General features: G+C 41.9%; 2 protein-coding genes across 4 annotated transcripts in view; both read left to right on the top strand.

Moving 5' to 3' along the window:
- The window catches only part of prkd2 (protein kinase D2), a 32,897-nt gene extending 14,449 nt beyond the window's left edge, over positions 1–18,448 (top strand). For both annotated transcript variants that reach the window (XM_069148114.1, XM_069148115.1), the window contains exons 3-20: positions 8,021–8,159; positions 8,471–8,602; positions 8,761–8,960; positions 10,082–10,265; positions 10,380–10,451; positions 10,643–10,660; positions 10,821–10,980; positions 11,115–11,226; positions 11,813–11,890; positions 11,982–12,285; positions 12,435–12,487; positions 12,579–12,651; positions 13,312–13,418; positions 14,494–14,655; positions 14,934–15,032; positions 15,206–15,473; positions 15,918–16,003; positions 16,575–18,448. In XM_069148114.1, the coding sequence (XP_069004215.1) occupies positions 8,021–8,159; positions 8,471–8,602; positions 8,761–8,960; positions 10,082–10,265; positions 10,380–10,451; positions 10,643–10,660; positions 10,821–10,980; positions 11,115–11,226; positions 11,813–11,890; positions 11,982–12,285; positions 12,435–12,487; positions 12,579–12,651; positions 13,312–13,418; positions 14,494–14,655; positions 14,934–15,032; positions 15,206–15,473; positions 15,918–16,003; positions 16,575–16,799 (2,472 nt within the window). In that variant the 3' untranslated portion in view covers positions 16,800–18,448. The remainder of the gene's footprint in view (positions 1–8,020; positions 8,160–8,470; positions 8,603–8,760; positions 8,961–10,081; positions 10,266–10,379; positions 10,452–10,642; positions 10,661–10,820; positions 10,981–11,114; positions 11,227–11,812; positions 11,891–11,981; positions 12,286–12,434; positions 12,488–12,578; positions 12,652–13,311; positions 13,419–14,493; positions 14,656–14,933; positions 15,033–15,205; positions 15,474–15,917; positions 16,004–16,574) is intronic.
- A 3,911-nt stretch (positions 18,449–22,359) lies between these two features.
- On the top strand, positions 22,360–26,630 carry gpr184 (G protein-coupled receptor 184). 2 transcript variants are annotated; one of them, XM_069147322.1, is made up of 3 exons: positions 22,360–22,662; positions 25,022–25,780; positions 25,942–26,077. In XM_069147322.1, the coding sequence occupies exons 2-3, from the start codon at positions 25,064–25,066 to the stop codon at positions 25,984–25,986; spliced, it is 762 nt and encodes a 253-aa protein (XP_069003423.1). In that variant the 5' UTR covers positions 22,360–22,662; positions 25,022–25,063; the 3' UTR covers positions 25,987–26,077. The 2 variants fall into 2 exon arrangements, with proteins under 2 accessions (XP_069003423.1, XP_069003421.1); XM_069147320.1 differs by having other exon boundaries at positions 25,022–26,630.
- Positions 26,631–27,280: the final 650 nt, after the last annotated feature.

The following is a 27,280-nucleotide window of genomic DNA, read 5'->3' as shown; positions in this document are numbered from 1 at the left end:
CGTTGCCACAGCAACCCCTCATTAAACACCTCATCATTTTCAAAAAGGTGTGGTTCTTTCCGAGTCCCATTCCTGACATTTGAAGGTTTTGAAGAGTTTGGGTTGTGTCTAACGGAGAAGTGTGGTCATTTAAAGGCATAAATCCACCCGCACAAAGTGAAGTACAGGTGCACCTCAACGCATCATCACGATCCCCAATAATGTGAGTGTGCACGCGTGTGCAGGAGGTCGTGTGATTTGTTACACAGTGAGACGTGGATGCTTAAACAATGTCTGTTGTTTGAAGGGATGCAGTGTGTTTCCTCCTGACTATAAAATGGCTGGATCGGGTTCCTGTTGTGATAACCAGCTTCTGTTGCAGAAACACATCAGCGTGGAGGACCATGTAGGGCTATGGAGGTCACACTGTTTACAGAGCTTTGGCGTGCCGTGTCGCGCACAGCACGTCTTGTGTTTTAGCCACGCTGATTCCCAGTTGCTGGGCATGTGCTGTCATCATTGGAGATCAGCCCAACTCTCTTATGTACTCCACTGTGTAAACACAAACTCCGCTCCTGACATTCTGCAACATCTCACCTCTCTGGTCATTCTTCACTGCACACTTAGAAATGAAACAATGACTCCAAGGAACAGTTTAAAGTGGACGGAGTATAATTTTATTACAGTTCAGACTGACCTACGATTTGCCTGCAAGACATAACAATTAAGATTCAGACCATTTTCCCAGAATGTGTCAGATCAGCTGTGCTTTCTGTGGCTGTTTTGAATTATTCTGCTGAGTTACCGGGTGGTGACAACTTGAGTTTTTTTCACATACACAGATCAGAAAATTCATGTCAGATGAGGTTTTTATAAACTGGCTGGATGGCTCTTAAAACAAAATGTCCGTTATTCTTTACTTCATAAATGGCTGCTGTTGCAGTTTTAATCTTCTCGTCACAGAGTGTGTTTGTATTTTTAGTGACTGTGGTACCTGCTTTATTTTTAACATGTCATCGTCTTCACTCTTCTTCCTCAGAACTCCATTATAGGTTTATGTTGCGTTACACTTTGAAGAGCTAAAGCACACCCTCATGGTGGCAGTTTCCTGTGTTGTGGAGGCAACAGATACAAGTAGAATATTGTTCATACTGATCATGACACTACAAAAACAACAACTACTAATTCTACTGCCATGACTACAACTTACTGATTAAAATGGTACTAATGGTGTATAGACCGGTACTAATGCATAACTCAAACAATGTATGCGGGGAGGAGTGGTCCTCTCCACTAAGGCACAAGTTTCCCTGTATGTGAGGAACACATGTCAACATGTCACATTCAGAGGTGGCCTGAACAGATCAGAGCTCAATGCTTCCTGGGTGTGTTTCCACCTGTACTTTCGTTGGCCACTTGTGGTCCGATCACGGCCAGGTCACATTTGTCCGGATTGATGTAGCCAAATGGAAACCAAGCAGTTCGTAGAGTACAAGCATCGTGCTCGCATAACGTGAATTCACAGTGATACAGTTTGTTAAAGCTGCTTGTACTTGAGCAACTTTACATCCTTACAATGAAATTAAGCCCAAGAGGGCAAAACTAGCTCCAACTCGAGCAAAACATTTTTTTTTCATTGGGTTGCATTAATATAAGATTAATTCCATCAGTCAGTCATGAAACAAAATACAGGCCTGCTTTGTTGAAGTACAGCCACCTAAATCTGCCGTCCGTACCGCAGAGCTGTGGCTAGTTGCCACCAAAGCCGTTGCATTAATCTGATTTTGTACGAGTGCGTGTTCTTCACTGTGTGTTTTTTTGCACGGATCGTGGTCAAAGGTGTCTCATGCTGAGCTGCTGGAGGGGAAGTGATGGGGAGGATGAAAAGCAGCAGCAAGTAGCTGTCTCAGCAGGACATGAAAGTGTCTGTGTTCTTCACGCATGCAGCGTCTTCATATAAAGGGGGTCTATATTTAGATGCACGGCTCTATAGCCGTTTGACAAGCCCTTGAGGTTAAAATGAAGCCGATTGAACTGGACATTTGAGCTGGTGTGTAAGCATGAATGCTTTGAGGAGGTGATGCGAACCTGTTGCCGAGTGTTGAGAAAAACTGTTCATTTACTTGCATGCCCTTTCGATGTCTTGTATTGTTTTGTCTTTGAATAACTAAAACCATAGATGATTCAGAACACACAAGATGCCACTTTGGTCCTTCTATAATGTGCATGTAGCAGCACAAACATAAAGTTAAGTAGAAGAGGAAGAAGGAATGAGATCATTGTTTCATATACTGCTGGTTCCCCTTTGTTGTCACTTGTTGCACTTCAAATGCTCTCAGTCTTCCCTTCTGTGCTTGTGAGCTGCCTTATATGACCAGAGGTTGAATTGGGCGACAAGGAAATAAACAAAACAACAGGATACCAGCGTAGAGGAGAGGAAATGGCGACTGGTGCTAAGGAATCAAGTGTCTGTGTGTTTGAATACGTTGCTTTTGAGCTCAAATTTCCCTCACAAAAGCCATGCTCCATGACATCACACTGATATGATGAGACGGGCATGTTTTGTGTGTAAAGGTAATACAAAGAGTGATATCACCCGTTTTGTTCATTGTGAGTGCTTATATCCTTTTGTGTGAGTGTTCTCAATGATGACATGACGGGTAATCTGGATATAGTAGTTTGCTCTTATTGACTGTAATGACAGTAGCAACAGTCCACAGAGACCCACAGCAGCAAAAAGTGACAGCTGTCAATTGTTTCGGGTACCCGTAGGAAGGCAAACTGAGGGCAAAGGGCTGAGGCTAAGGGACCAACCAACAACCAGAGACAAAGAAGAGCGCAGCTACTTGCCCAGGTGTGTGTGGGCAGACAGGGAACTGTCATGCTGCCTGTCGATGCACATGACTGTGTATGAGGTCGATGCACATGACCGTGCGTATCTGGTTATTATTATTAATATTATCAGCTGAGGGCAGGGAGGGGAAGGGCACATCTGCAGATATTTGACACGTATATAATTTATATAAATGGAAATTTGTAATGAGAATGATAAAGCCATAATTTACTGTATACCATATATCTTTGAAGCTAATAAAAGACTTTGAGACTCACATAAATAGAGGAAGAGCTGAAATAGTTCAATAAGACTTGGTCTACTTCCATAGAAAATCCATTTCTTAATGTCCAGAACAGAACATCAAGCAGCAAACCTTGGAAGACAGTGTGTTTAGTCGGGTAAACAACTGTCAGCTGCCCTTAACATGGCATCGGCTTGAGAGAGGGAGTGGACCACAGTGTTGGCAGCTGGCAAAGATCAGAGTAGATGACAGGATGTTTTCCTTTTTATGCCTTTATTCTACTACCTTTACATGGTCATCGTTGCCTCGATTCTAGTCAAGTGCCTCAAAAAAAAAAAAAAAAAAGGGACAAAGTGAGAGTAAAAATGAAAAAGCAAGGGTAATTAGGAAAGTCGGATAGTCTAGAAGATGCACCGAAGAGGAAAATAAAAGTGTCAGGCGATGGGGTAAAGGAACCCTCTTCTATAATTAATTTCACTCATAATGATTTCGTTGGCCCGAAGAGTTGCAGGAATAGTGCAGGCAACGCCGGGCAACCTGATCCCTGGTAACTCAAAGAAAGCAGCCAGTGACCCACCCCGTCTCCAGGCAAACCACACTACATTATACTGTATTATACTGTATATGATAATACGGCCTGCTCTTTGTTTGCAGGGTGCACGCACACACACACACACACACACACACACACACACACACACATGTATGTACACACAATCCCTGGTAACATTACTCCTAACCTTTACCCTCAGAGGCAAATGTACAGTGTAGAAACAGACAAATGGAGTCGATTATATAATTACAAGACAAATAGCGTAGTTTTTCACCTTGTTGACATGCAGATAGACGTAATGTGCAGCTTTTGTGCTCCTTCTACTCTGTACTTTCACTGAAGACTGGAGCAGGCGACGACAAAAAGAAGAAAACGGGTATTTTCTCTGAGGGAACGGCGGTTTGGGGGATTTTGGATATTGTGCTTTTCAGTGGAGCTGCAAAGACTTTGTGGTCTGCACAGACGTGGCAGCTGCAGTCGTGGTCGTTGCATTGTGTATATTTTGGACAGTAGGTGCCGGATAATGTGACTTGTTCCTTGAGTCTCTCGGGGAAAGAAGTGAGCAGTAACAGCGTGGGATTAATAGCAGAGAGGCTGGCATCAGACAGCGCCACGAGGCTAATACAAGGCCTCGGCTGAGGGTTGTGTGGTGATGTGTTGCAGAGCTGAGGAGTCTCCTCTGATCTGAGCTCTGTGGGTGTTTGTAATTACAAGTGGCAACAGTTGGTCTTTATTGTGACACTCCCAAGTACTGATGCATGTAGTTATTACATGATTCACTCCTATCACAGAGCTTTTGTTTTTGTTTGGGGGGGGTTATTGTTGGGAAAGTTTGGAGCCTTTACTTACTGGTATCTGTGTCTTCTAATTGACCCGAAGCCAGAAGCATTTATGTAGACGTCTGATGGGATTAAGAGGTCATTTCAAAACTAAAAGCAACACATTTTCTAATGACGATGTTTTTTTTTTGTTGTTTTTTTTGTCTGGCTAGTTTTTTTTAGATGTCTCTGCCTCCTTTTTGTTTCACTTGTGAAAGTTAGCAAAACATTCAACAGCAGCAGCTCTTTCCAGACTCAGTGTCCCTGCTAGTCTGTATGATTCAGAGACCTCACAGCAGCTATAACCAAAGAAATAGTCCCTATGAAAGCTGTTGCCAGCATGTTTTATGTAATATTCCGTATAATGAGTTACTGATTTTATGAAGACATAATGCTGAATTTTTCAAATTCTTTGATCACCACAAATGAATTCAACCCGTTGCGTCTACATTTAATAGACATTCTCTCACTGCAACACATAGTTGATTCTCCCGCAGTGAAAGCCATTAGTGCTCTGCTTTTTGTTGCATGCCAGAACGCTGATATGAAAGCTATTGCACCACTTGGTGCTTCTGCTGCAACCACCGTTCCTGTCATTCATGTAATATTAGCAAGGCATCGCGATTACCCCGTTTAATCCCAGCATCCATCTACCTGCTCTGAGTCTAACCAAACATTTATACTGAGCACATTAGCATTCGCATTTACGCAAGGTGCCTGACAGAAATGAATTTCCTTTCCCCGAGCCCTGGTGAAACTCTACTCTCCACAGTGACCATGCCACCCGGCTGCATCAAAGCCCCGTCACTCAGAGGATCCTGTGGAAAGAATAATACCAAAACTGTGTGCATGACTAATTACCACGAGATGTACTTCAGTGAATTAATCGTTTGTTGTTTAAAGCAGCTATAATTAATTTTTTTTTTTTATTAACAATGAAGCAAATTACTTCTTTTATGTGAAGGATATTGCTCTTAGTGATGAACCCAAAGAGAGACGTCATTACACCTGAACACCTTTTTACTTTCTGACTGAGTTTCATAACCTTGTTTTGCCATAGTATACTTTACTGTTTTGATTTACTCTCACTGCTGTTTATTTCTAACGGGGCAGACAGCTGACAAACCAACAAACAAAAAACTGCCTTTCCAGCACAAAAGGGTATTCAAAGCATGTAGCAGCTAAAGAGACAGATATTTTTTCAGGAGGGACATAAAAAGACAGAGGCTTACATTCATCCGGGGGCCAGAAATGCAACTTCAAAGGAATTGTATCATTGCTGTATAAATAGGATATCAAATACCATACCATCTCTATAAGAAGATAATGCAGGAAGCCTAAACAAATAAAGGGTATTATTTCAAGGTATCACTGCGCTGATTTGCTTATAGTTCCCACTGACCACCACTCTGATGATAGTAACAAGCTGTCACTTTGGATTCAATGGTTGTTAAATAGGTCAAGAGGCTTCTCCATATATATATATATATATATATATATATATATATATATATATATAAAAAAAAAAAGAAGGGCCACTGTGTGCTTTTTGTGTCTTATTGTTGACTGTGTGGTCAGTAGCAGTGGCCCACTGCTGGGGCGTGGTGGCGTCACTGTGTAGCTTGGCAGCGGTACAAGCTGGGCCTGGATTTCAGATGTGGTCATGTGGAGTGCCTGTTGGGAAACTCAGAGGCACAACTGTGTATGTGCTGAGGTAGAAAAGAAGGGAAATGGGGAGGGGTAAGAGGGTGTGTGGGGCTGTTTGGAAGGAGGGTGTGTCTGATGGTAAGTGAGGAGGTGTGTGTGTGTGTGTGTGCGCGTGTCTGTGTCTGTGTGTGTGCGTGTCTGTCTGTGTGTGTGTGTGTGTGTGTGTGTGTGTGTGTGTGTGTGTGTGTGTCGGTCCAAGGTGGAGACCAGGGTTTCCCTTCCTGTAAGTCGTTAGAGCACGGCCAGAAGGTGGATCTTGACTCCACCATGAGAAAAACAACAAGAGGAGAGCAGGGACCAGTGTGTGTGTGTGTGCGTGTCCGTGTGTTTGTGTTTGCGTAAACGTGTGAGGTTGACCTCTCTTCAAAATATAAAACCGTTTTCTTTCGCTCCCTCGCTCTGGTGTCACTCATCCTGAAAGACAAATTAATTTTAAAGCTCATCAATGTCTTCCCCTGTCTCTCGCTGTCTCTCTGTGTACCGGTGGTGTCCTGTGTAGTGTGGCCGCTGAAGTGAACCAGACAGTATTAACTATTCATGAGAGCAGGGTTTCCCTATGACAGCCTCTTTCGCTTTGCTGACTTCTGACTGACACTCTCATCTCTCATATCTCTGGCAGAGCTTCATGGAAACACCGGTGTGGAAGACTGTGTGTGGGTGTGTGGGTGTGTGGGTGTGTGGGTGTGTGTGCGTAGACTGGTCTATAACTGATAGGAAGATAGGATCCAGTTTCTCCTTTGTCACGTTCTCCATGTTGACCAGAGTTGCTCGATTTGTGGAATTCAGCCTCAGTGTTTCTTGTATAACAGTTGTTGTGACACTTGTGTGTGTGTGTGTGTGTGTGTGTATTGGCGCTTTGGGGGGCTCTGTATGGGTTTTACATACTGTAGCAGGGCATGATCGAATTGGTTAAGGACCGAATTTCACATGCTTGAGAACATATAGACGTACTTACGGTGCGCACTGAATGTTTTAAAATCTTATCAGATGCTGAAATGAGAACAGAGGAGCAGTGACTGTTGAGGTGTAGTTGTGAGTATAGTATGGGGTAAATGTACATTTCACAATGAAGTTATAAAAGCTCAACCCGTAGGAACCATAACTGATTTAACGAGCCATTTGCAGTGTGTACTTAGACTTGCATGGCTTAATCTTTGAGGCAAGCACATGCTACTGGCAGGATCTGCAGGCTTGAATATGAGGCGTGTCGGTCCATTTAACACATTATTTGGAAGTAGGCTGGTGTTGAGTGGTCTTTGCGTGCCACAGTTACCAAAGATGCTGGTAATTCAGTACTCTGTCTCTACAGGTCAAATTACAGGTCAAACTCGTATATAAATTTTTTCCTGTCTGATGGCTTCATAAGAATATGTCAAACAGTCATGAACATGGTTTTCAAAGTTAAAAAAAAATATTTTCCTCACTGTTCTCTGATGCCTCAGTGACTTCTTGTAATACTAATCACATCTTGTAATGCTTTTTTATAACTTTAAAATCCAAGTAATTATGTTTGGAGTGACAGTTTTCTACACTACAATATTCTGTTCTGCTTTTTTTTTTTTTTTTTTCAGTCTGCCAACGGTTATTACAAGCCACCGTGTGTGTATGTGTGTGTGTGTGTGTGTGTGTGTGTGTGTGTGTTTGTTTTACCTATTTTCTGCTGTTGCAGCTGGTTGGTTCTGATTATGTATTCCCTGCTTTATTTGGACTGGAGCAGTGAACTGTTGATTTGTCAACACCATTAAATGACAGTTTAACCTTTTGTAGCTTTTGTAGCACATGAAATGTAACCACCATTACTTCAAATAGAAATAACAACGTTAATTAAAATTTTTCCACCGGTGATCCTTCTAACAATTTCTTTTTTTCTTTTCTTTCTTTTTTAGTTCCCAGAGTGTGGCTTTTATGGCATTTATGACAAGATTTTGCTGTTCAAGCATGACACATCCACCAATAACATCCTGCAACTGGTCAAGGCTGCCTGTGATATTCAGGAGGGAGATCTGGTGGAGGTGGTGCTCTCAGGTGAGTCTCCTCTCCTCTCCTCTCCTCTCCTCTCCTCTCCTCTCCTCTATCTCTTATTCATTATTCATCACTTTTATTGTCACAATCCTTGGAACAGGTCCTTATCTGCTTATTTGATTAATGCTAGTATCTTGCACCGGTCTATTTATTCATTGTTTTAAACTGTACTGCTCCTCTGCTGGAAAGAAACACAATCTATTTTCTATCCTCTTTCCATTTTAACTGTCTGCCAGTTCTACATTCTGCCCAGTTACAGTAGTACGATCTTGACACCCGCTGTGAACACACTGTGTTCATGTTGTCTCTTTTAGCGGCAGCCACATTTGAAGATTTCCAGATTCGACCCCATGCGCTCAATGTGCACTCGTACCGGGCCCCGGCCTTCTGTGATCACTGCGGAGAGATGCTGTTCGGACTGGTCAGACAAGGGCTCAAGTGTGACGGTGAGAAAGATACGGAGATGAAGTGTGAATAAGAAAATACCCTGATCCACTCTGTGAAACGACTTTGAAACACCCACCAAATATCCTTCATCTCCTGCATGATCCTGCTCTGTTGAGCTCCTGCTCCTTGGCTCATTGATCAATGCCGCCCCCTGCAGGATGTGGCCTAAACTACCACAAGCGCTGTGCATTCAGCATCCCCAACAACTGTAGTGGAGCTCGGAAACGACGTCTGTCCACCACCTCCCTGAGCAGCAGCCAGTCCCTGCGTCTCTCCACCACTGAGTCGGTGTACAGCGTAGGGACGACCTCCACCTGCGCAGAGGACACCAGTCTCATTCGCTCGCACACACAAATGGTACGGGTAAATTCATTCACACGAAGTCTATAGTCACTTTTATACTGAAAGAGTTAAGGAGGCCTTTCAGTGGACATTTAACTGAGCACATTAAGTTCATTTCACAAACCGGGAAAAGACACTTTAACTCTGATTCGGGAGGTTTTACTCTGAGACTGAAAGCATATATAAAATTGACACTGTGATGTCAGTGGAAAAACATCATTGGAAAATTTCAAAACCAACTTTTCAGAAACATTGTCCTGATTAATCAGACTATGTTGTCGAAGACATATGCAGGTAGTTGTGAGCTTTTAGATTGATATCTCAAAACCTCCATAACTACCTGCAGGACTGCATTCCACTAGAGGTGGTATGTAGACATTGTAAATAAAAGTAAAAACAATTATTCTAATCCAGTAAATAATACTTATTGCTGACTCTTTTCCTGATGCAAAAGTTGTAGGAAATTCATTTAATTGTAGAGGAAACTTTATCTTAAAGCAGCTGTAATTGATATTTTCACAATAACGATGTATCAGATGACAACGTGAGATGTGTATCTCAGTGATAAACATACAAAGACTTCATGGACTTTTATACTGAGTTTTAAGTTGTTATTAAACTGTCTAACGGGAGACTTTGCTGTTTTGATTCACTCTCTCTCATTTTCAGTAAAGAAACCCTAAAAACAACTTTCCACTATCAGCTCAGCAACAAACGGTAGACTAGCTGAAAGTAGTGAGAGAGACTGTGACTAGCTGGTGAATAAAGTGGAGCTTTGAGCCGCTAAAGAGACGCACATTTCCTCAGGAGTTGGTAGAACAAACAAAAATAGACCTAAAAAATAAGAGGCATTATTGAACCCGTGTTCCTCACTTGGACCAAAGCACAACTCTTTATAAAAGATAATGTAACTCTGTAATGACTGGGTGTGTAAATAAGCAGCTGTTCAATAACAAGTTCATTAAAACAGCAGTTATTACAGGCTTCACGGTGGAAAATGTATAAATGACCACTTGAGTAATGAATTACTTTGGAAGTTACTCACCTTGTCGCCAAAAGAAGTTGATATTGTTCTCACTTTTTATTTATCCACCTAACTTCAGTGATAAAGTCTTTTCCCCTCTCCGTTGTGTCAGCCACGGACACCCAGTGACGCCCGGCGCTTTTACACGGGCCGACCAGTTCATCTGGACAAGATCCTGATGAGCAAGGTGAAGGTGCCGCACACGTTCGCTGTTCACTCGTACACGCGGCCGACGGTGTGCCAGTACTGCAAGAGGCTCCTCAGAGGACTGTTCAGGCAGGGTCTGCAGTGCAAAGGTGAGCACAGACGGAGAGAAAGAGACACTGGTTTCTGGATGTCCAGTGTGCTGCAGAATATTAAATGTAGTCCTATTACATGCAACTTAATCCGACTGATCTGACTCCTCTCAGACTGCAAGTTCAACTGCCATAAACGCTGTGTATACAAGGTTCCTAATGACTGCCTCGGGGAGACCATTGGAGGTGAGTGAGGATATGAATCCAACACCTTTTTAAGGTGTTTACAATTCTGTTAACGCTGCATGGATTTAATACAATTTCTCATCTGCTTGTTTCCATTGTCAGAACTATGTTACTTTAATAACTATTAATGATTTAACACATTATCTAACAATATTGAAACTCACTGCCACTAATCTTTTTTATCTTCTCAGAAAACAGAAGTAACTGTGGTAAGTACTACTGCTACTCCGTACTGATGCACGTAAATCTGTACTCTATACTCAATGATTATGGTTTTAGCAGTAGTTATGGCAGCAGCCAGTAGTTATTAAACACAGTCCCTTAAATCAAGGTGCACTTAACCCCTTCTCGCCCTTGTTTTTGCCCCAGACATGTTGAGTCCCAGTGCAGACCCCGAGGTGCCCATGGACTACAGCAGTGAGTACGACGCCTCAGACAAGTCTTCAATAGATGACTCAGACGAGGCCTGCAGCATCCCAGGGTCCTTTTCTCCTGACAACAACCAGGATGGGACCAGTGGAGACCAAAGGTATTAGACTCAAATGAACATTTGGAGAAAACTACAAACAAGTCTAATAAGGAATGTTATAGCCATACAGTTAAAAACACACAAATAAAAACATATTTTACCTGCTGAACACTTGAATTCTGTCCTTCTTCCAGTGTTTATATCCCGTTAATGAGGGTGGTGCAGTCGGTGAGGCAAACCACCCGTCGATCGAGTACATCTATCAAGGAAGGATGGATGGTTCACTACAGCAATAAGGACACACTGGTATAACCATGCGTAATTCCCCCCCTTTAAACCGCCATATCTAAAACACTTCATACTTTCCAGTCATCATCATTTTCTCTGTCCAGCAGCTTCGCTTGAGCCGCTTCCACCATGACTATTTGCTCTCTGCCTGTATGCACATGATTGCTTTCTTTTTCTTTTATGTTTCTTTGTGTGTGTGTGTGTGTCTCTCCCTGAAAACATAACAGAATTCAGCAGATGTGTGGTGAATTTAGTCTAAAAGCCAGTTTGCCCCCTTTTCTTTCTGCTCATGTCTAAAATCTAAATTTGACCTCAAAACAAGTGTTTGCCTCTGTCGTCTTTTTCCTACTTGTTTTTTCCTGTCTGGATGCACTAACACTATTTTTCTTCCTTCACTTTTGTCTCTTCTGTCCTTATTTCCAACTTCTCATCTTGCAGCCTAAACTCCTGCTCATCCTTCTTCTCATCCAGCCTTTTGGGCATCCCTAAGAATCCCTGAGCTACCCCAGATCCAAGTTTCTATGTCCCCATCATCACAACCCTCAGTTTCCTGTCTTACTTTTGTCGTCCCTCCCCATCCCACTCCACTCCAACCCCCAAACAGAGAAAAAGGCACTACTGGCGTCTGGACTGTAAGTGCATCATCCTTTTCCAGAATAACACCTCCAACAAATACTACAAGGTAAGATTAGTTTATTCAATGACAAGCTCTAATCTCAGGTCACGTACTTTATTTCATTTTTTTGCTTAGCCATCCATCCGTGCTCTTGCAGGAGATTCCTCTCTCTGAGATTCTGGAGTTGCGTCCCGCTGGTGACTTCACCCTAGTTCCCCAAGGCACCAATCCTCACTGCTTCGAGCTCATCACAGGCACTATGTGCTACTTCGTAGGGGAGGACCCCAACACGAGAGTTCACCTCCAGACTGTCCCGCAGACGCCTCCCTCCCCCAGCCAAGTGGCGCCCAACAGTGGCATCGGGCGCGAGGTGGCGAAGGCTTGGGAGAGCGCCATTCGCCAGGCCCTCATGCCAGTCATCTTTCAGGATGCACCGCCAGCTCAGGGGAATACACCCCACAGTGAGTCGAGAAACCTGCTGGTTAAATCAAGAGCAGAACATACAGTGCATATGAGATACTGATTGTTTGGGCTCATTAAACAATTCACAATTTAAATCACTCTATAACACTGTATAACCTGCACGTTGTCCCCGTTTTATTTTTTTCAGGACAAGCCTCTATCAGCATATCCGTGTCCAACAGTCAGATCCAAGAGAATGTGGTATGGCCTTTTGTCAGTTCTAGCAGTTTCCTTCAATCTTTAAGTTAATCATACATTGAGCATGATGGTGAATGTATGAAATCTCCTGCAGGATATTGGCACAGTGTACCAGATTTTTGCCGATGAAGTGCTGGGATCAGGGCAGTTTGGAGTAGTGTATGGAGGTATGTAGAGCTGTATTTAACTGCAGATTGCTGAGTTTTGTAAAGATGAATATGTTAAAGTCTTGGAAACAGTAGTTTTTATAGTTGAAGGCTAACTAGACACAAGACAGTATATCACAAACGCCTTACAGCATGCACTGATGCATATGATGCTTACATGCCATACTGTAGATCTACCAACCTTTCACATCACACTTTATTTAAAGGCCTTAAGGAGGAACTTCTGCATATGTTAAAAAAAAAAAAAGACATAAATTCTTTTGTGGTCAATTTCCACAATGATGTCACTTGACTCGGCATTTCTGGGAGCCAGGCTAGAAGTTTAAAACTTAAAAACAAATCTCAAGGTGTGGCGTTAGAAAGACACCATTTGATTAGATCTCTTTGGCCTGCTCCTTAACTCTGCTTGAGGCTGAGAGCTCCAGGATACATGAGCTACCACTATAACACACCCCAATCTCTGTTGGTAGTAAAGTATCATTCTGAATAATGTAGGTGTTACGATCTGATGAGTGAAGAGCTCTCTTAGATTTTTTTTTGTAAATTTGTCATTTATGAGTCCAACAACGTGTTAAGATTCTTAAATCTTAAATCGCCGGAGTACTCTTTGAAGTTCCTCACCAACACCAAGTTCACATTTGTTACTGACAATTTCTTCAGGAAAGCACAGGAAGACGGGGAGAGACGTCGCTGTCAAAGTCATCGACAAACTGCGATTTCCCACCAAGCAGGAGAGCCAGCTGAGGAATGAGGTGGCCATCCTGCAGGTAAACACACACATACTTTACATACAATACAGTTCACTGCACTTCATCTCGGCATACATCACATTAAGAGACATTGCTGTGAGGAAGTACATGAACAATTTTCCTTTTTGTTGACTTCTTAGGAACAGATGTTTTCAAGGTCTGTAAGTTCTGTGTCAGTGTGACCAAACCCATCTAAGATTTGTGGGTCATTTTAGCACTCCCATTGAGCTTCTGAGTGTTTTCACAGGACAATAGTATCAAGGCACTGAGACAACAGGTTGGGGGAAACAATAACCTGTGTGCCACATTTCCATTTACAAAGATCAAAAGGTCAGGTTGCTAAGGTCAGAGTTATCCGCCTTCTATACTGTTGCAGTTCCTTTTTCCAGGGAGAAATTGAAGAGTACAGATTATAACTATTTAATACATCATTTTTACTGTTACTTTCATGGCAAATATTTCATGCCAAAAATGTTTTTGGTGTTGTTTTCTTCTTTCTGCGCTGCTTTGATTGAATAATTACCTCTGTATTGGTTTATCATGTATCCTGATTCTTTCTGTTATAATATAGAAACATCACATTTTAGAATACATTCAAAAATGTTCCTTCTTAAACTTTAGAGTTTCTTTAGTGCAAGTTCATCCTTAAATGTACAGCACATTATTCACCAGCAGATGGAGACAGAGGCGCTGTAACCCTTCCGTTCACTGTCTACACGTGTTTATGACTCTTGTCACTAAAAGACCTGACCTTCCCCTTCACTTCTGCTCTTCATTCAGTCAGCGTGTACAAATCAATCTTTTGTTCTCCCTGCTGTGCTTCACTTTCCATTTTCTGTGGTTTAATGCCACGGTTTCTCTCTCTTTCTCTCCTATCCATCGCATACTTAGGTATGCTCTTCCTGTTTCTCACGCCGTGTCATCCGCATTTTCAATTCTCACCCTGTTTCTGTCCATACTTCCTTCCGCTACTGCTTGCCATCGCAATTAACCACAACTTTCTTTTTTTTTTTTTTTTTTTTTTTTTTTTTTTAAACCTACCAAAAACAAAATTCATCCTCCAACTTCTTCTTCCTCTCTAATACCTCCTCAGAGTTTACGTCACCTGGGCATTGTGAACCTGGAGTGCATGTTCGAAACCCCAGAGAAAGTGTTTGTGGTGATGGAGAAGCTGCACGGTGACATGCTAGAGATGATCCTCTCCAGTGAGAAAGGCAGACTGCCCGAGAGGCTCACCAAGTTCCTCATCACGCAGGTATGCATGTGCTCCGGCGCAGGAGGGATTTGTTGCATTTTCAGATGTATGTTATAATGTGCAAGGCTAGGTATTCATTACAGGCCAATGACGTCTTGATGCTGCAGTGTTTTCCTGCGTGTTTATTGTGGTCTGTGTATCTGATCGTCATGGTACTAGTTTACTGCGTCAAATACTGCATTTTAATGAAGCACTGTAGTTTCCTGTGACTAATTCAAATCCTGTTTTTGTGGTTATGGCCTGTCTGTGTGCCTGTTGTGGCATTGATGTGGGTACAGATTCTCGCAGCTCTTAGACATCTGCACTTCAAGAACATCGTTCACTGTGATCTGAAACCTGAGAACGTGCTGCTTGCTTCCGCTGATCCTTTCCCACAGGTACAAACACAAACACGCACAACCCATTTTTTTATTCGCAGCAGTTATGGTTTTCATAATCTGAATTGAGCACATCAGAGCTCTATTTAATGTTCTCAAATGTTCTCTTAGTCATTTCATCAATTTCGCCTGACTCGCTGCCCCCGCTGCTCCTGACCGTTTCCTTCTCTCAGGTGAAGCTGTGTGACTTTGGCTTTGCCCGTATCATCGGCGAGAAGTCTTTCCGACGCTCGGTGGTCGGGACCCCTGCCTATCTGGCCCCGGAGGTTCTGCTGAACCAGGGCTACAACCGCTCACTGGACATGTGGTCCGTCGGCGTCATCATGTATGTCAGCCTCAGTGGGACATTCCCGTTCAATGAGGATGAAGATATCAATGACCAGATCCACAATGCAGCCTTCATGTACCCTCCCAACCCCTGGAAACAGATCTCCAGTGATGGTAAACTCAGAGTAGGAAACACCAGAGGAGGGTTTTGCCAAAACTAAAGCTGTGTCGCATCAGTTTAGCAAGACATCTTCAGTTTTCTTCTGAATACTGATCGTAGGTTAAATCACAGAAACATCTCTTGTGCAATGCAAAATAATACCTCCGTATTGATCGTACATGAAAACACGAAGACACATTAGATTTAGGGAGGTCAACACTGTGTGTGAGGAAGGACGTGAAATATCAAAGCGGAATAAGCAAAATCAAAAAAATACATTTTACAGTACAAATTCATAATAGGGCCTCAGTCTGTTCATTTTTCCCGATTCTAACACGACTACATGCAGATATAGAAGTGTGCAGATTAAGAGATGACACCTGTGACGACCTCGTTCTCTTTCATGGTAGCTCGTCTGTTTCTGCTTATAAAGAATGTGTACTCTTTTGTGTTTCCAGCAATCGATTTGATCAACAATCTGCTGCAAGTTAAGATGAGGAAACGCTACAGCGTGGACAAAAGTCTCAGCCACAAGTACCTGCAGGTAGCATTAAGAAACAACTCTTAAGCACGCACAAACACGGTTCATGCTCATTTATGAAAAGGGAAGATGGTTGGACTCGCATCCACTACAACTATTATTCCCAGCCTAGTACAAGATGCCAAACCTTTCCCAGAGGTTATGACCTGCAAATAACTTTAATGGCAAAGCACTACCACTAGATCTTAAAATCAAGTCTATCAAATTTGTGTACGAAGTAACTGTAAAAATGATGTTTTCTTTGACTGCACTGTTCTTAAAGGTATCCTTCAAAACAAAAATGTTCAGTGGTGGAAAAACAGACCAGTCTTTTCATTTCAGCCAGTGCACGTATTAATTATTCTTTAGTGTCTCTTCAGTTCTAATTGGAATGAAAGTCTCTTTAAAATTTGAAGGTCTCACACACACACACACACACACCACACACACCACACACACCACACACACCACACACACGTCCTGAAGTGATTACTCGGTGCTGCACTATAAATGCATGAAAGCCTCTTTTATTCATTTCAAGGCTCCTAAAACTGAAATTTCATCCCTGTGTTTATTCCCGTTTCTCATTTCTCAGGACTATCAGGCATGGATGGATCTGCGGGAGCTGGAGACTAAACTTGGCGAGCGTTACATCACCCACGAGAGTGATGACAGCCGCTGGCAAATGTTTGCCCGTGAACACACTCTGCCATACCCGGCTCACCTGGTGCCTCCTCCTCCCGCACTGGCCTCCGACGATGAGGAAGGTGGAGAGGACGCAGATGTGCAAGGGCTCACCGAGAGGGTGAGCATCCTCTGACTGCAGAGAGACGGAGGACTCGAGCTTTTTTAGGCAGGGCAAAAGAAGCAGGTAGAAGGAGTACGGGATGGAAAGACATAAAGAATCACATGGTTCTAATAAGCATAGTGTCCAGCTGTTTAGGATTTCCACGGCAATAAATCCACCTGCTCTGATCCCGAGGTCTTCAAAACGTCATGCTAGTCTGCTGTTATCGGTCCAATTTCATCTTTTGAAAAGTTTGAATTCTTCTGAACATCTCGTGACTCACATTCACATTCTCTGCTCAGCTGACCTGACAAGTCTTCACAGATGCACACTTTTAAACCAGGATTTGTCTTGGGAGTGAGCAGCAGCATGTTCTTTTGCTCTCTAAAGACAATGGGCTTCAAAGTGAAGCGGGAAAGGCCGAAGATAAGAGTTGTAGGTGTGTTTTTAAGGTGGTTCAAATGAAACGGCATCATATTAAAAGAGAAGTAGGGTTGTTGTTTTTTTTTTTGGTGGGCTGACTGGAATCACAGTCCCTCCTATCTCTTCAGTAAAAGGCCGGTTCAGTCGCTTTTCAGTGATGGCGCTCGTTAAAGTGGCAAAAGGCTTTCTCTCTGCTGGTAATTACTAAAGTGAATGCACGGAGGCAAACCCATCTGTATTCACAAAGGCATTCCCATAAATGCATGTCTTGTTGTGAAACCTGGAAATATTGATCCGGTGATTGCAAATCCTCCAGTAATTACCTCTAGTTTTGAGCCACAGTAGACTCTTAGATAAATATACGTAATTAGAGATGATTGTGGGTTTAAATGACCTACAGCACTGTAGCTGCTTATTACCTGCAACCACCGGACAACTTTCAGTCATGGGAGACATTTCTTACTGCAGTTTATACAAAATAAGCCTCAGTAGCTGTAACCGAGTGCTGAAAATGGCCTGTATTGTGCGAAGTCACACACTCGCGTCCATATCTGAAGTCTTGAAGTTCAGTGAAATATTGAATGACGTGTTTTCACAGCTGACTGTATTCAAGATTAATATGCTGTTTGTGATCGAGCAGATACGTGGACACATCTTTTAGCCAAAGCAGATTTCTCCCGATGGTCTACGTGCATGGATGGACAGCTTGGGTTACTAAACTAGATTTTATGTTTGTGTAGTTTAATTACTGACTACCTTTCATGTCAATATGTTGCATGTTTCTGTGAAGTAGAATTCTTGCGATATATCATTTGAACATACTGTAGTTATGAATGTCTGATATACAGTTGTGTAACCTGAAGTTTATGTAGTTGTCAAATATGTGTAGACTGTGTACAACGTGCTGAAGGATGATCCTGGCCTTTACAACAAGATAATACAAAACCTCAGACGGTATTCATTTTGTCTCGGAAGTTTTATTTATCGCATCATTCATCCATACGCGGCTGTCATGCAGTCATTTTCGGCTTTTTTTTTTTTTTGGGGGAGAAAACGCGCACACAAAATTGGGCAGCTATAATTCACTACTAAAATGCTTGTCTAACATGTGCAGACAATCATCTTTTTGTCAACAATATATTGAAGAAGCAAGGACCATTACTGTCACTCAGGTTCTCTCTAGTGAGAGGCATGCTTTGGATAACACAAAATAATAAGGGCCACTTGTGCTGCAGCAATAAATGACTTTTCTACTCTGAGTGTGACAGACTGTTATTTCCCCCCCTGTGTAGATAAGCAAAGTATTTCAGATGAGCCGATTGTAATGGGCTAATATTAGAGCTCTCATATGGACACGTTCAACATGTACTTTAAAGATGAAATGATGGATTTTACGTTTTGCCATAACCTCATACCCAGAAATAAGTGACTGCTGCCAGAAGACAAAGACAATTTCTATAATAAAAAAAAAATATCACACTTCACAAACTGAGTGGCACTCAAGAGGACCTTGTGTCTACAGAGGCGAAGAGGGTGAATTGTTTTCATTGAGATTAATGCACTTCAGTCAGATACTCGGGTGAAAGGGTCGCTTTGTTCCTCCTACCTATACACATCATGATCGGTAAACAATGCCAAACGATACAATGTCACTTTCTGTCACCTTTTATCTCTTTCACGTCGTGGCAGGTTCGTGCTCATCTTGTCCGCTCAATTTCTTTGCATTGGCGAGTGGCAGTGGAGACCCTCCACCTAGTAAACAAAAAAAGAAAGAGACAAACCCCAGAAGAGACTTGTGTCTGCAGCTGAAGTTTCTATTAAGCTTCATCTAATTCTGTGAAAAGCAATGCTAATTTGATTTGATTTAGAAGAGGATGTTGACATGACAAATGGAAGCAGTGTTTTGTCTCGTCTGGTCTGATTGATGACCTCGAGATGCTTTTTAAAAGAAAATATACCCACGCTTTTAGCCGCCGCAGTGACTCGTATTGACTTCAGATTTTGGGTAGAATGTTCACTGTGGATATCATCATTTTTCTTATATGTAAAGGTAAAGAAGGTTTATTAAGTAGATCGGTTTTAAACTGATGTAAACAATACATTTGCTGCAGGTTGTTTCAGCTGCATCTTAGTACACAATTGAATTGTTAGTAAAGTCTGTGAGGGAAAACGTGGTATTTTCATCAAAATTCAATTGGCTGTGTACTCCAGAGTCCTTGTCACATAGCTTATAGGGACAGCACAAAGAGCATGCCTCGAGCTATCTGTGGGGCCAGTATGTCCATATGTCACCTTTGATACGTATCGATGTTTTATTGCAGGAAAAATTACAGGAAAGCAGAATTAATCTGAGTTTGCCGACGGCTTTGTTTGAATTCTGTTTGATGTTGTGTTTAGATGACTTGATTACACATTGCCAAGAAAAACTGAGAACCTCCCAAATTTGAAATGCAGACTAAAGTAAATAATCTTTTCCCAGAGTTTTGTCGAGTCAACTCGGCTCGGTAATGGTGCTTCCTGATATTACCATCAAGTGAAACACTGTCGGTAAACGCAAAGCAAAAGCCTTGTTAGCTCTGTAAATGTTTAGTCTTTGTAACATGATCACAAATTCTGATTGCACTTTACTCGCGAGCCATTGTGACTGCAGAACCAGTGACCTTCGGTTTGGCCATCAAGTACATTTAAAAGGCCAAACAGCTGCTGAGTCATAATGCGCTCTGAAAGGGACTAGCTCAGCTGTGTAAAACAATTTACAAAATGACAGAAAATTGCAGAGCAGTAGCGGTTGCCAGACAAACGCAAAACCGGAAGTCACACCAGAACACTCTTGATACTATACAAGTCTGCCGATGCAAATAAATGAGGAAGTGTAAAATGACCGCCGTATTTCATTACAAAATGAACATGTGGATAGTACAGTGTTGTATTCCTAGAATGGCTTGCTACATGAATTAGTATTAAATATCACAATAAACTCTTGCGTTAATTCACAATTTAATTTTATTATTTGTCTTTTGAGCCGAAAATAATTTCCTCAATTGATAAATGGCTTGTAAAATGCTGTGCATATACTGATGAAACCAGTTAGCAATGGACAAATCAGGTGTGAGAGCAAAGTGATAAGGAGGAGAACAGACTTTACCTTGAACAGTAGAACTTTAGTAGCACTTAAAATAGCACTTACTTATAGCACTTTGTAGTTTGGCTTTCTTGAAGAAATTGTATTTTCTTGATTCCTGTTCTGGGTTTTGTACCCTCATGGTTGAAATGCACTTATTGTAAGTCGCTTTGGATAAAAGCGTCAGCTAAATGTAATGTAATGTAACACATTCACTGAATTTTAAAATGGCAAAAGTACAGTGATTACTATTCCAATTAGCGCCCCGTTGCAACTTGGACAACAGGGCACTGCAAGATGATCACTTGTCAGAACAATGTAAACCAGCCATTGTTGCTGTTTCAGTGGTGAGGACAGGCTTCGTGTAGCAAAGGAGGAACGAGGCGTTTTGACTGAAAATAAAAGTTGATGCGGTTACTTCTACAACAAGCACAGCCTTGTGAGAAGGCTGTTTGTAGGAGCTGAAAGGCAACAAAATGCACAGCATCATGTCTTGTTCTATTTTCAAAAACACGCCCAACAATTTATTTTCTACATGTCACAGTAATATTTAGAAATGAAAAAGGAGGAGTTGACAAAGGTAACAAACCTTGCACCATTTCACAACAATTCTTGAAATTTTAGCCATTTCAAAATGTATTTCTAAGAGTCGTACATTCAAAGTATCAGCTGCGGTGTTCAGGCGTTCTGTTTAAAAAAAGAAGTGATGTAACTTTAACTTCTCAGGGTTTGAAACCACAGAGCATAACTGACCAGCAGCAGTCAGGCTGTAGTTTTGACAAAATTGAAGTTGGTTTGCTGTCATACCTTTAAACAAAAAATTTGGGGGAAGTATGTAATCGCCAAGCATAAAAAGAAACTGCCAATAACACAATGTTTTTATGGAAATATTAGATTGTTAGTAGTCAATATAATTTTTTTTAAATGAACTTAAGCCCGGTATAGAACATAATAGATAGAATAACTAAAGAAGAAACATGATCGTGAGAGACATGCAGCAAAGACCTGAAAATAGTAAATAGTAAATAGTAAAAGGTGAGCACTGTTCAGTGTATGCATCAATCTGAATCATCATGCTTCATGTAGTTATAGGCTTCTGTTGTCATTATTTAGTCAAGAGAAAATACTCAAGTGCAAAAATGAGTTCCTAAATTAAGCAGTGGTGCAATGACAACAAGACCAAATGGAAGAGGGAAGTAACAACTTAGAATTTCAGTGGAAAGAAGAAATGAAGGGCAGTTTAACTTCTTTTGTAAATACAAGGAATCTAGAAAGCCCCTCTTCGATACGTCAAACATCATCAGGCATTTCCTATTTCTGATCATCCTCTTTTTTTTTCCACAGATTTTTCACAGATTCTTCCGTAGCTGACCTCAGGCAGGTTTTTTTTGCTCACTGGAAAATACACAGCAGTTACAGCTGCCGTTGGTGTGTCCTCAGTACCTGCTGGCTTGCGTCACAGATTCTTTTCATAAACATAAAGAGAGCCTTGAATACCGCACTGACACAGGGGCTTTCTGAGTAAAATAATGTATCTGATAGCCACAAGTTTCCTCACGCCTGGTACCAACCTGTAAATCATTCTCAGCTCACTTCTCGACCATGTTCGTGTTTTCCAGTGAAACAATTGAATCAGTTTTTTTTTTTAGTCATACTGAAGGTGATCAGCCTTAATACCTTGAAATGGAATTCAGACTGAGGGAGAAAGACGATGAAGTGAAAGAAGGGAATGTTGCTCCACTATGATTTACATTTACTCTAACCGTACAGCAAGAAGAGACTTGTATCACCATAAAGTAAAGAAGGAAGTCGAGGTTGAGGTCCGTGACATGCTGTCTGCCCACAGTTTCGCTTTTCTACTGCACAGGAGCATTGGCATGTGCATCACATCTGTTCCACAACTGTCTGGTGTTCATCCCCACCCGCGTACTTCCTGCATGCACGTGTGCAAAACCATACCTCCCTCCTCCTGCACGAGTCTTCCCCTTTTTATACTTCGTCTCATCTCCTCTACACAGTTCTGGCTGACATTTCAGCCGTGGCTGTCAATGGGAAGTGATCTCACCCAGGAGAAAAATAATCAGACAGTGCATAGAGATAAAAACCCTTTGCTGTCTGTAGTTATTGTTTTTGCAGATCATTTTCTGGCACAGCGATCACTTGAGAGGACCTCGTGGGACTGTAGTGGGCTGGCAGCATGAGAGCAGCTCTGAAGAGTCTCTTCTGAAGCTCATCCTTTGACCTTTGTGGACTGAATTCTGTCAAATCTGAAGCAGTTTTGGAATGTGTCGGAAAGTCTTCAACCACTGGAAAGATTTCTCTTACAAGCAAGACACACATCGAAAACCGCTGGTGAGGCCACTATTAATTAAACTTTTGGATGTATGATGTCTGGAATTTACACCCCCCCCCAAAAAAACACCCCAAAAGAGTACCAGCTAAAAAGGTTTGTGGGGTATTGTGTTTTAATGTTTGCCAGGCAGAGTTAAAGGTGTTTATTTGTCAAACCTCACTTCATTTCTCATCTTGTCCCCAGTGGACGGTTGTCAGGGGAAAGACAGCATGCTTGAGGCTGTGTGAGTCAGCATTGCAAAAATAATTAGACTACAGATGTTGATTCTCTGCTGGGTTGAAGATTTTCTGCCGTTCTCCCAGCGGTAGCCATCACAGTACGCTGGCGAGTGCAGTAGGAAATTGCCTGACAAGAAAAAATTGTGGAAATTCAGAGGAATGTACAGCTGGACTATGACTCTTTTGAAACACTGCTTTGGTATTGGGGAGGCAAGCTATAAAACATATTTTAGTTTTGCTTGGAAAAGGAGATTTGCCATGCAGCACATTGCACTTCTTGATAGAAAAGGCTGAAGTTTTGCTCTTTTAAATGCTCACTGACAAGGCTTTATAATAACAACCAGGCTTAGTTCAGCTTATAATATTAACAAACACATAGTTGGCTCAGATGGACGAATGGGCGGACTGAAACTTGGAGCAGCTCTGTAAACTCGGCCTGTGAAAGGGTTGTGCGATAGAAGAAGACACTTAACACGTGGACTATATTTTAAAAGACAAAAAGCTGTAGACCAGAGGAAAAAGGAAAGAACCCATATTTATTGTAAAAAAGCATGTGTGTACAACACATTAACCGATACAGATAGGCCCATTATTAGTAAGAGGGGAAAACCAATTTGTTGTTAGTCATCGTATCCAGACTGATGACTAAACAGCCTCTGAATAATTTTAAGAAAGGTACCAGATTTACAAGCAAAACTTCCCCATATTACAGTAGCTGTTCTTTCCCCGCTCACATTTTCTTTTGAAATGTTATGTTTGAAATGCTTTTTTTAAAATCAAACCCATTTCAAACACACCTACACGCACACACACTCCCACATGTAACAGGCACACATTATCACTCGCTAAAGATGGTCTGACTCTAAATGGCTTCATCATTATTGAGTTTTCCAGACGTTAATGGCATTAGCTGCTTCCTGAGCCTATAAACACACCAGGGCCAAGCCTGAGAGAGAGAACAAAACACAAAATGGAAACAGTTATCAACAATTGCCACAGAGATACAGAACAAAAGTTTAATTTCCTAATGCTGAAATCTCAAAGAGATGGGAAATTGATTAAATAAAATCTCCATTAAAAAAGGAGTTTTTAAAAAAAATCTTCTGTTTTTACATAATGATTCACAGGATCTGCAATAGATTGGTGACACTTAACTGTGAGGGTTCTTTTTGGCCTTTCTGTGTCAGCTAAAAAAAAAAACCAAGACGCAACACAGACAAATGTATGTGATGTATCTGCCGAACAAGCAGCAATCACAGCCAAAGCTCTGTCATTGACCAGGTCTGATGATTCATCTGCAGAGTAAATCAGTGAGGGAGCTGATTGATTATCATTCTTCAAGCCACAGGAAGCATCTACATACGTCTTGTGTGGTAGTTCTGCTGGTGGCTGTTACATTAAATTAAAGCTAGACATTAGATTAAGCTGACAGTCTGTCTCTGTAAGGATTTTTCTGCCCCCACACAATCAGAAATTCTTATAGTGCTGTTAAATTGGACTTAAGTTGTATTAAGCAGTGAGTACTGTAAAATGCAAATCCTCCCTTTGCCAGCTCAGTCTGTGATTTCCCTGTCTGACATTTAGAATTAGACCATGCGGGCTAATAAGTGCATCGAAAAGTGGCATTAACAAAAATAATGTATTCGACTCAGGGGTTTGAAAGCAGAGGTTTCTACATCATATTCATCTGATGGAAGACATTAGTTCCTAAATGCTCTCAGTTTCTATAACTCCAGAATAGTTATGAAAAAAGAAATGCATGACATGTTTTCTCCGTATGAAGCAGTTGAGGCAGTAAAGAGGACATTTTGGCAATCTGAGTTTCTAATAGAACCGTGGGTGTCACCTGTCATCGTGAGCAAGCATGACTAAACCTGTCTCTTCTCCAGAGGGGGATACTTCAACTCTGCCCAAACACCATATACTGTTGAGCCAAACTACCTCCCATTTGAAAACATCAAGAAAACCAAACGATTTTCTATCATGGGCTCATTGAGCCACGAAATATGATGGGGAATATAAAATGCCCAAACTGGCTTATGTATTTTAAGGTATAGTAGAATTTGGCTCATGTCACCTGTGTCCCACAAACAGAAATGTGTTGCTGTAAAACTTTTTATTTTTCTTTTCGCTCTTGCAGGTGAATTTCTAAACAGGAAAGAGGCAGCAAAACAAAATCACTATGAATGTGAACGTAACACCAACTGCGACAACCACAAACTCAACTTGTGTTTTGATCGGAAAAAGTGGCATCAGTGACTTCCTGATGTCTGTTTACATCCTGGCTTTTGTCTTCGGTTTGATCTTCAATGTGCTGACGCTCGGCCCCATTTATCAGCAAGTGAAGCGGCAGAATGTTCTGGGAATCTTTCTGCTCAGCCTATCCATCTCCGACCTGCTTTTCATCTTCACAATGCCTCTTTGGATCAATTATTACCTGCATGACCACAACTGGAAGCTGGGTGTCACATCCTGCAGTGTGGCTGGCTTCTTCTACTACTCTAACATGTACATCAGCATCTACCTGCTCTGCTGTATCTCTGTGGACCGCTGCCTGGTGGTCAGTTACCCACTTCACTTCAAGACCCACCGTACATCTCGCTGCGCCTGGGTCCAATGCGCCATTGTTTGTATTGTAGTGACAGTGATGCACGTCTTGGTGCTAATCTTTGACGAACAACAAGACGCCCATGATAACAAGCACAAAAATGACCGTTGTTATGAGACTTACCCCATGTCGGCGCCTGTTGCCCTGTACAACCTGCTCAGAGTGGGCATCGGCTTCCTGCTACCCCTGCTGGTGTTGGCAGTGAGCTACTGGAGGGTGCTGGCCACTGTGGGCCAAAGTCCCGGCCTGAGTGCCCAGGCTAAAAGGAAGGTCCGTCTGCTCTCCTTTGGGGTAATTGGAATCTTCTCAGTTTGCTTCGCTCCATATCACGTTATCTTGCTCGCACGCTCACTGGCCTTCTATAACAGCACTGACACGCTTTCTCAAGGAAGCTATTGCCAGTTTGAACAACTTATGCACTTCCCTTTCTCATGTACACTGGCACTCTCCAGTCTGAACTGTGTGGTGGACCCTGTGCTGTATGTGCTGGTCTGTAATCGTGGGCAGGAGAAGGGGATACTGTGCTGGAGAAGGCAACGGCAGACAAAGACAGAGGGCTGTGTTCTAACTGCAAACAACAGAATAAAGTCAAATAGTAATTTGATATGAAAAATAAGCTGTATGTAATAGATAAGTGGATATTTGTACTATTTGTATGCACGTGTGTATATGTGCACATATTATTATGCATAACACAGTAGCTTTTTAAACTCAAGTCTTCGTCTCCAGTGTCAGCCAGGAAGTAGCTGGATTATTCCTTACATCCAATACCCTTCATATATGGACAGTCTGATGTTGCATTTATTTTATTTTTTTTACCCTCATATCCTGCGCAGTGCACTGGAGAGTATTGAATAATGTATGCATCTCAGAGCTGGGTAATTAGATTGTAGTCCCAGGTTTTGCTCTCCTGAGAGTTCTTCAGTGGGAGCCACTTCTGGTTGTTTTTGGACGCTGCTGGAGTTGAAGAGCCTGAGGGTTTTCCTTTCAAAATAACAGTATGATTGTGTCTGCTGCAGCTAAAAATCAATCAAGTCCAAAGCATTTCATAGAAAGTCTTTATTGGCATGCCTGTGTTTCGTCAGTATCTCAATGTCAGTGAAACATAATGGAAAACCAAATAAACCTGTGGTTTAAACAAGTGTTGTTGTGGGTTGTTTATTTTATGCAGAACTAGAATTACTGGCAAGCATTTGTATGCCTGCGAAAACCACTCAATTTTTCGTTTACATGCATATCTGTCCAAACCTACATAGATTTTGCTGCAAAGAAGCAGCAAGTTACTGAGATATTGCATTCACGAGAATGAAATGGGCGGATCGGACAGTGAGGTCATATTAACCCCGACCTTTGACCACAAAAATTGATATACATCATCCCTTTGTCCAAGTGAACATTTGTGCCAAAACTGAAGAGGGTCTCTTGAGGCGTTCCTAAAAAAAAAAAATCGCACTAGGAAGAATGGGAAAGATGTGAGGTCATAGTCACCTTGATCTTGGTATCACCAAGAAATCTTATCAGTTCATTGTTGATTACAGGGGAATGTTTTTGCCAAATTTAAAGGACTTCCCACAAGGCGTTCTTAAGATATTGCATTCACCAGAACGGTGATCAGAGGGACGTGAGGTCATAGTGACCTTAAACTTTGACCTTTGACCACCAAACTTTAATCGATTTATCATTGAGGCCAAGTGAACAATCATTTGAAGAAATTCCATCGAGGCTATCTTAAGATCTCATGCTCACATGAAGGTCTTGAATTGGGGTCACAGTGACCTTGACCTCTAACCT

Source organism: Embiotoca jacksoni, unplaced genomic scaffold (assembly GCF_022577435.1).
Source record: "Embiotoca jacksoni isolate LCO1_2020_lvr unplaced genomic scaffold, fEmbJac1.0.p SCAF_14, whole genome shotgun sequence".
NCBI lineage: Eukaryota > Metazoa > Chordata > Actinopteri > Embiotocidae > Embiotoca > Embiotoca jacksoni.
The sequence above is the reverse complement of the archived record's forward strand: the minus strand, read 5'-3'. Positions and strand labels throughout refer to the sequence as shown.

Coding starts and splice junctions, on each gene's coding strand:
- gpr184 (XM_069147320.1), top strand. CDS start 25,064: ATGAATGTGAACGTAACACCAACTGCGACAACCACAAACTCAACTTGT.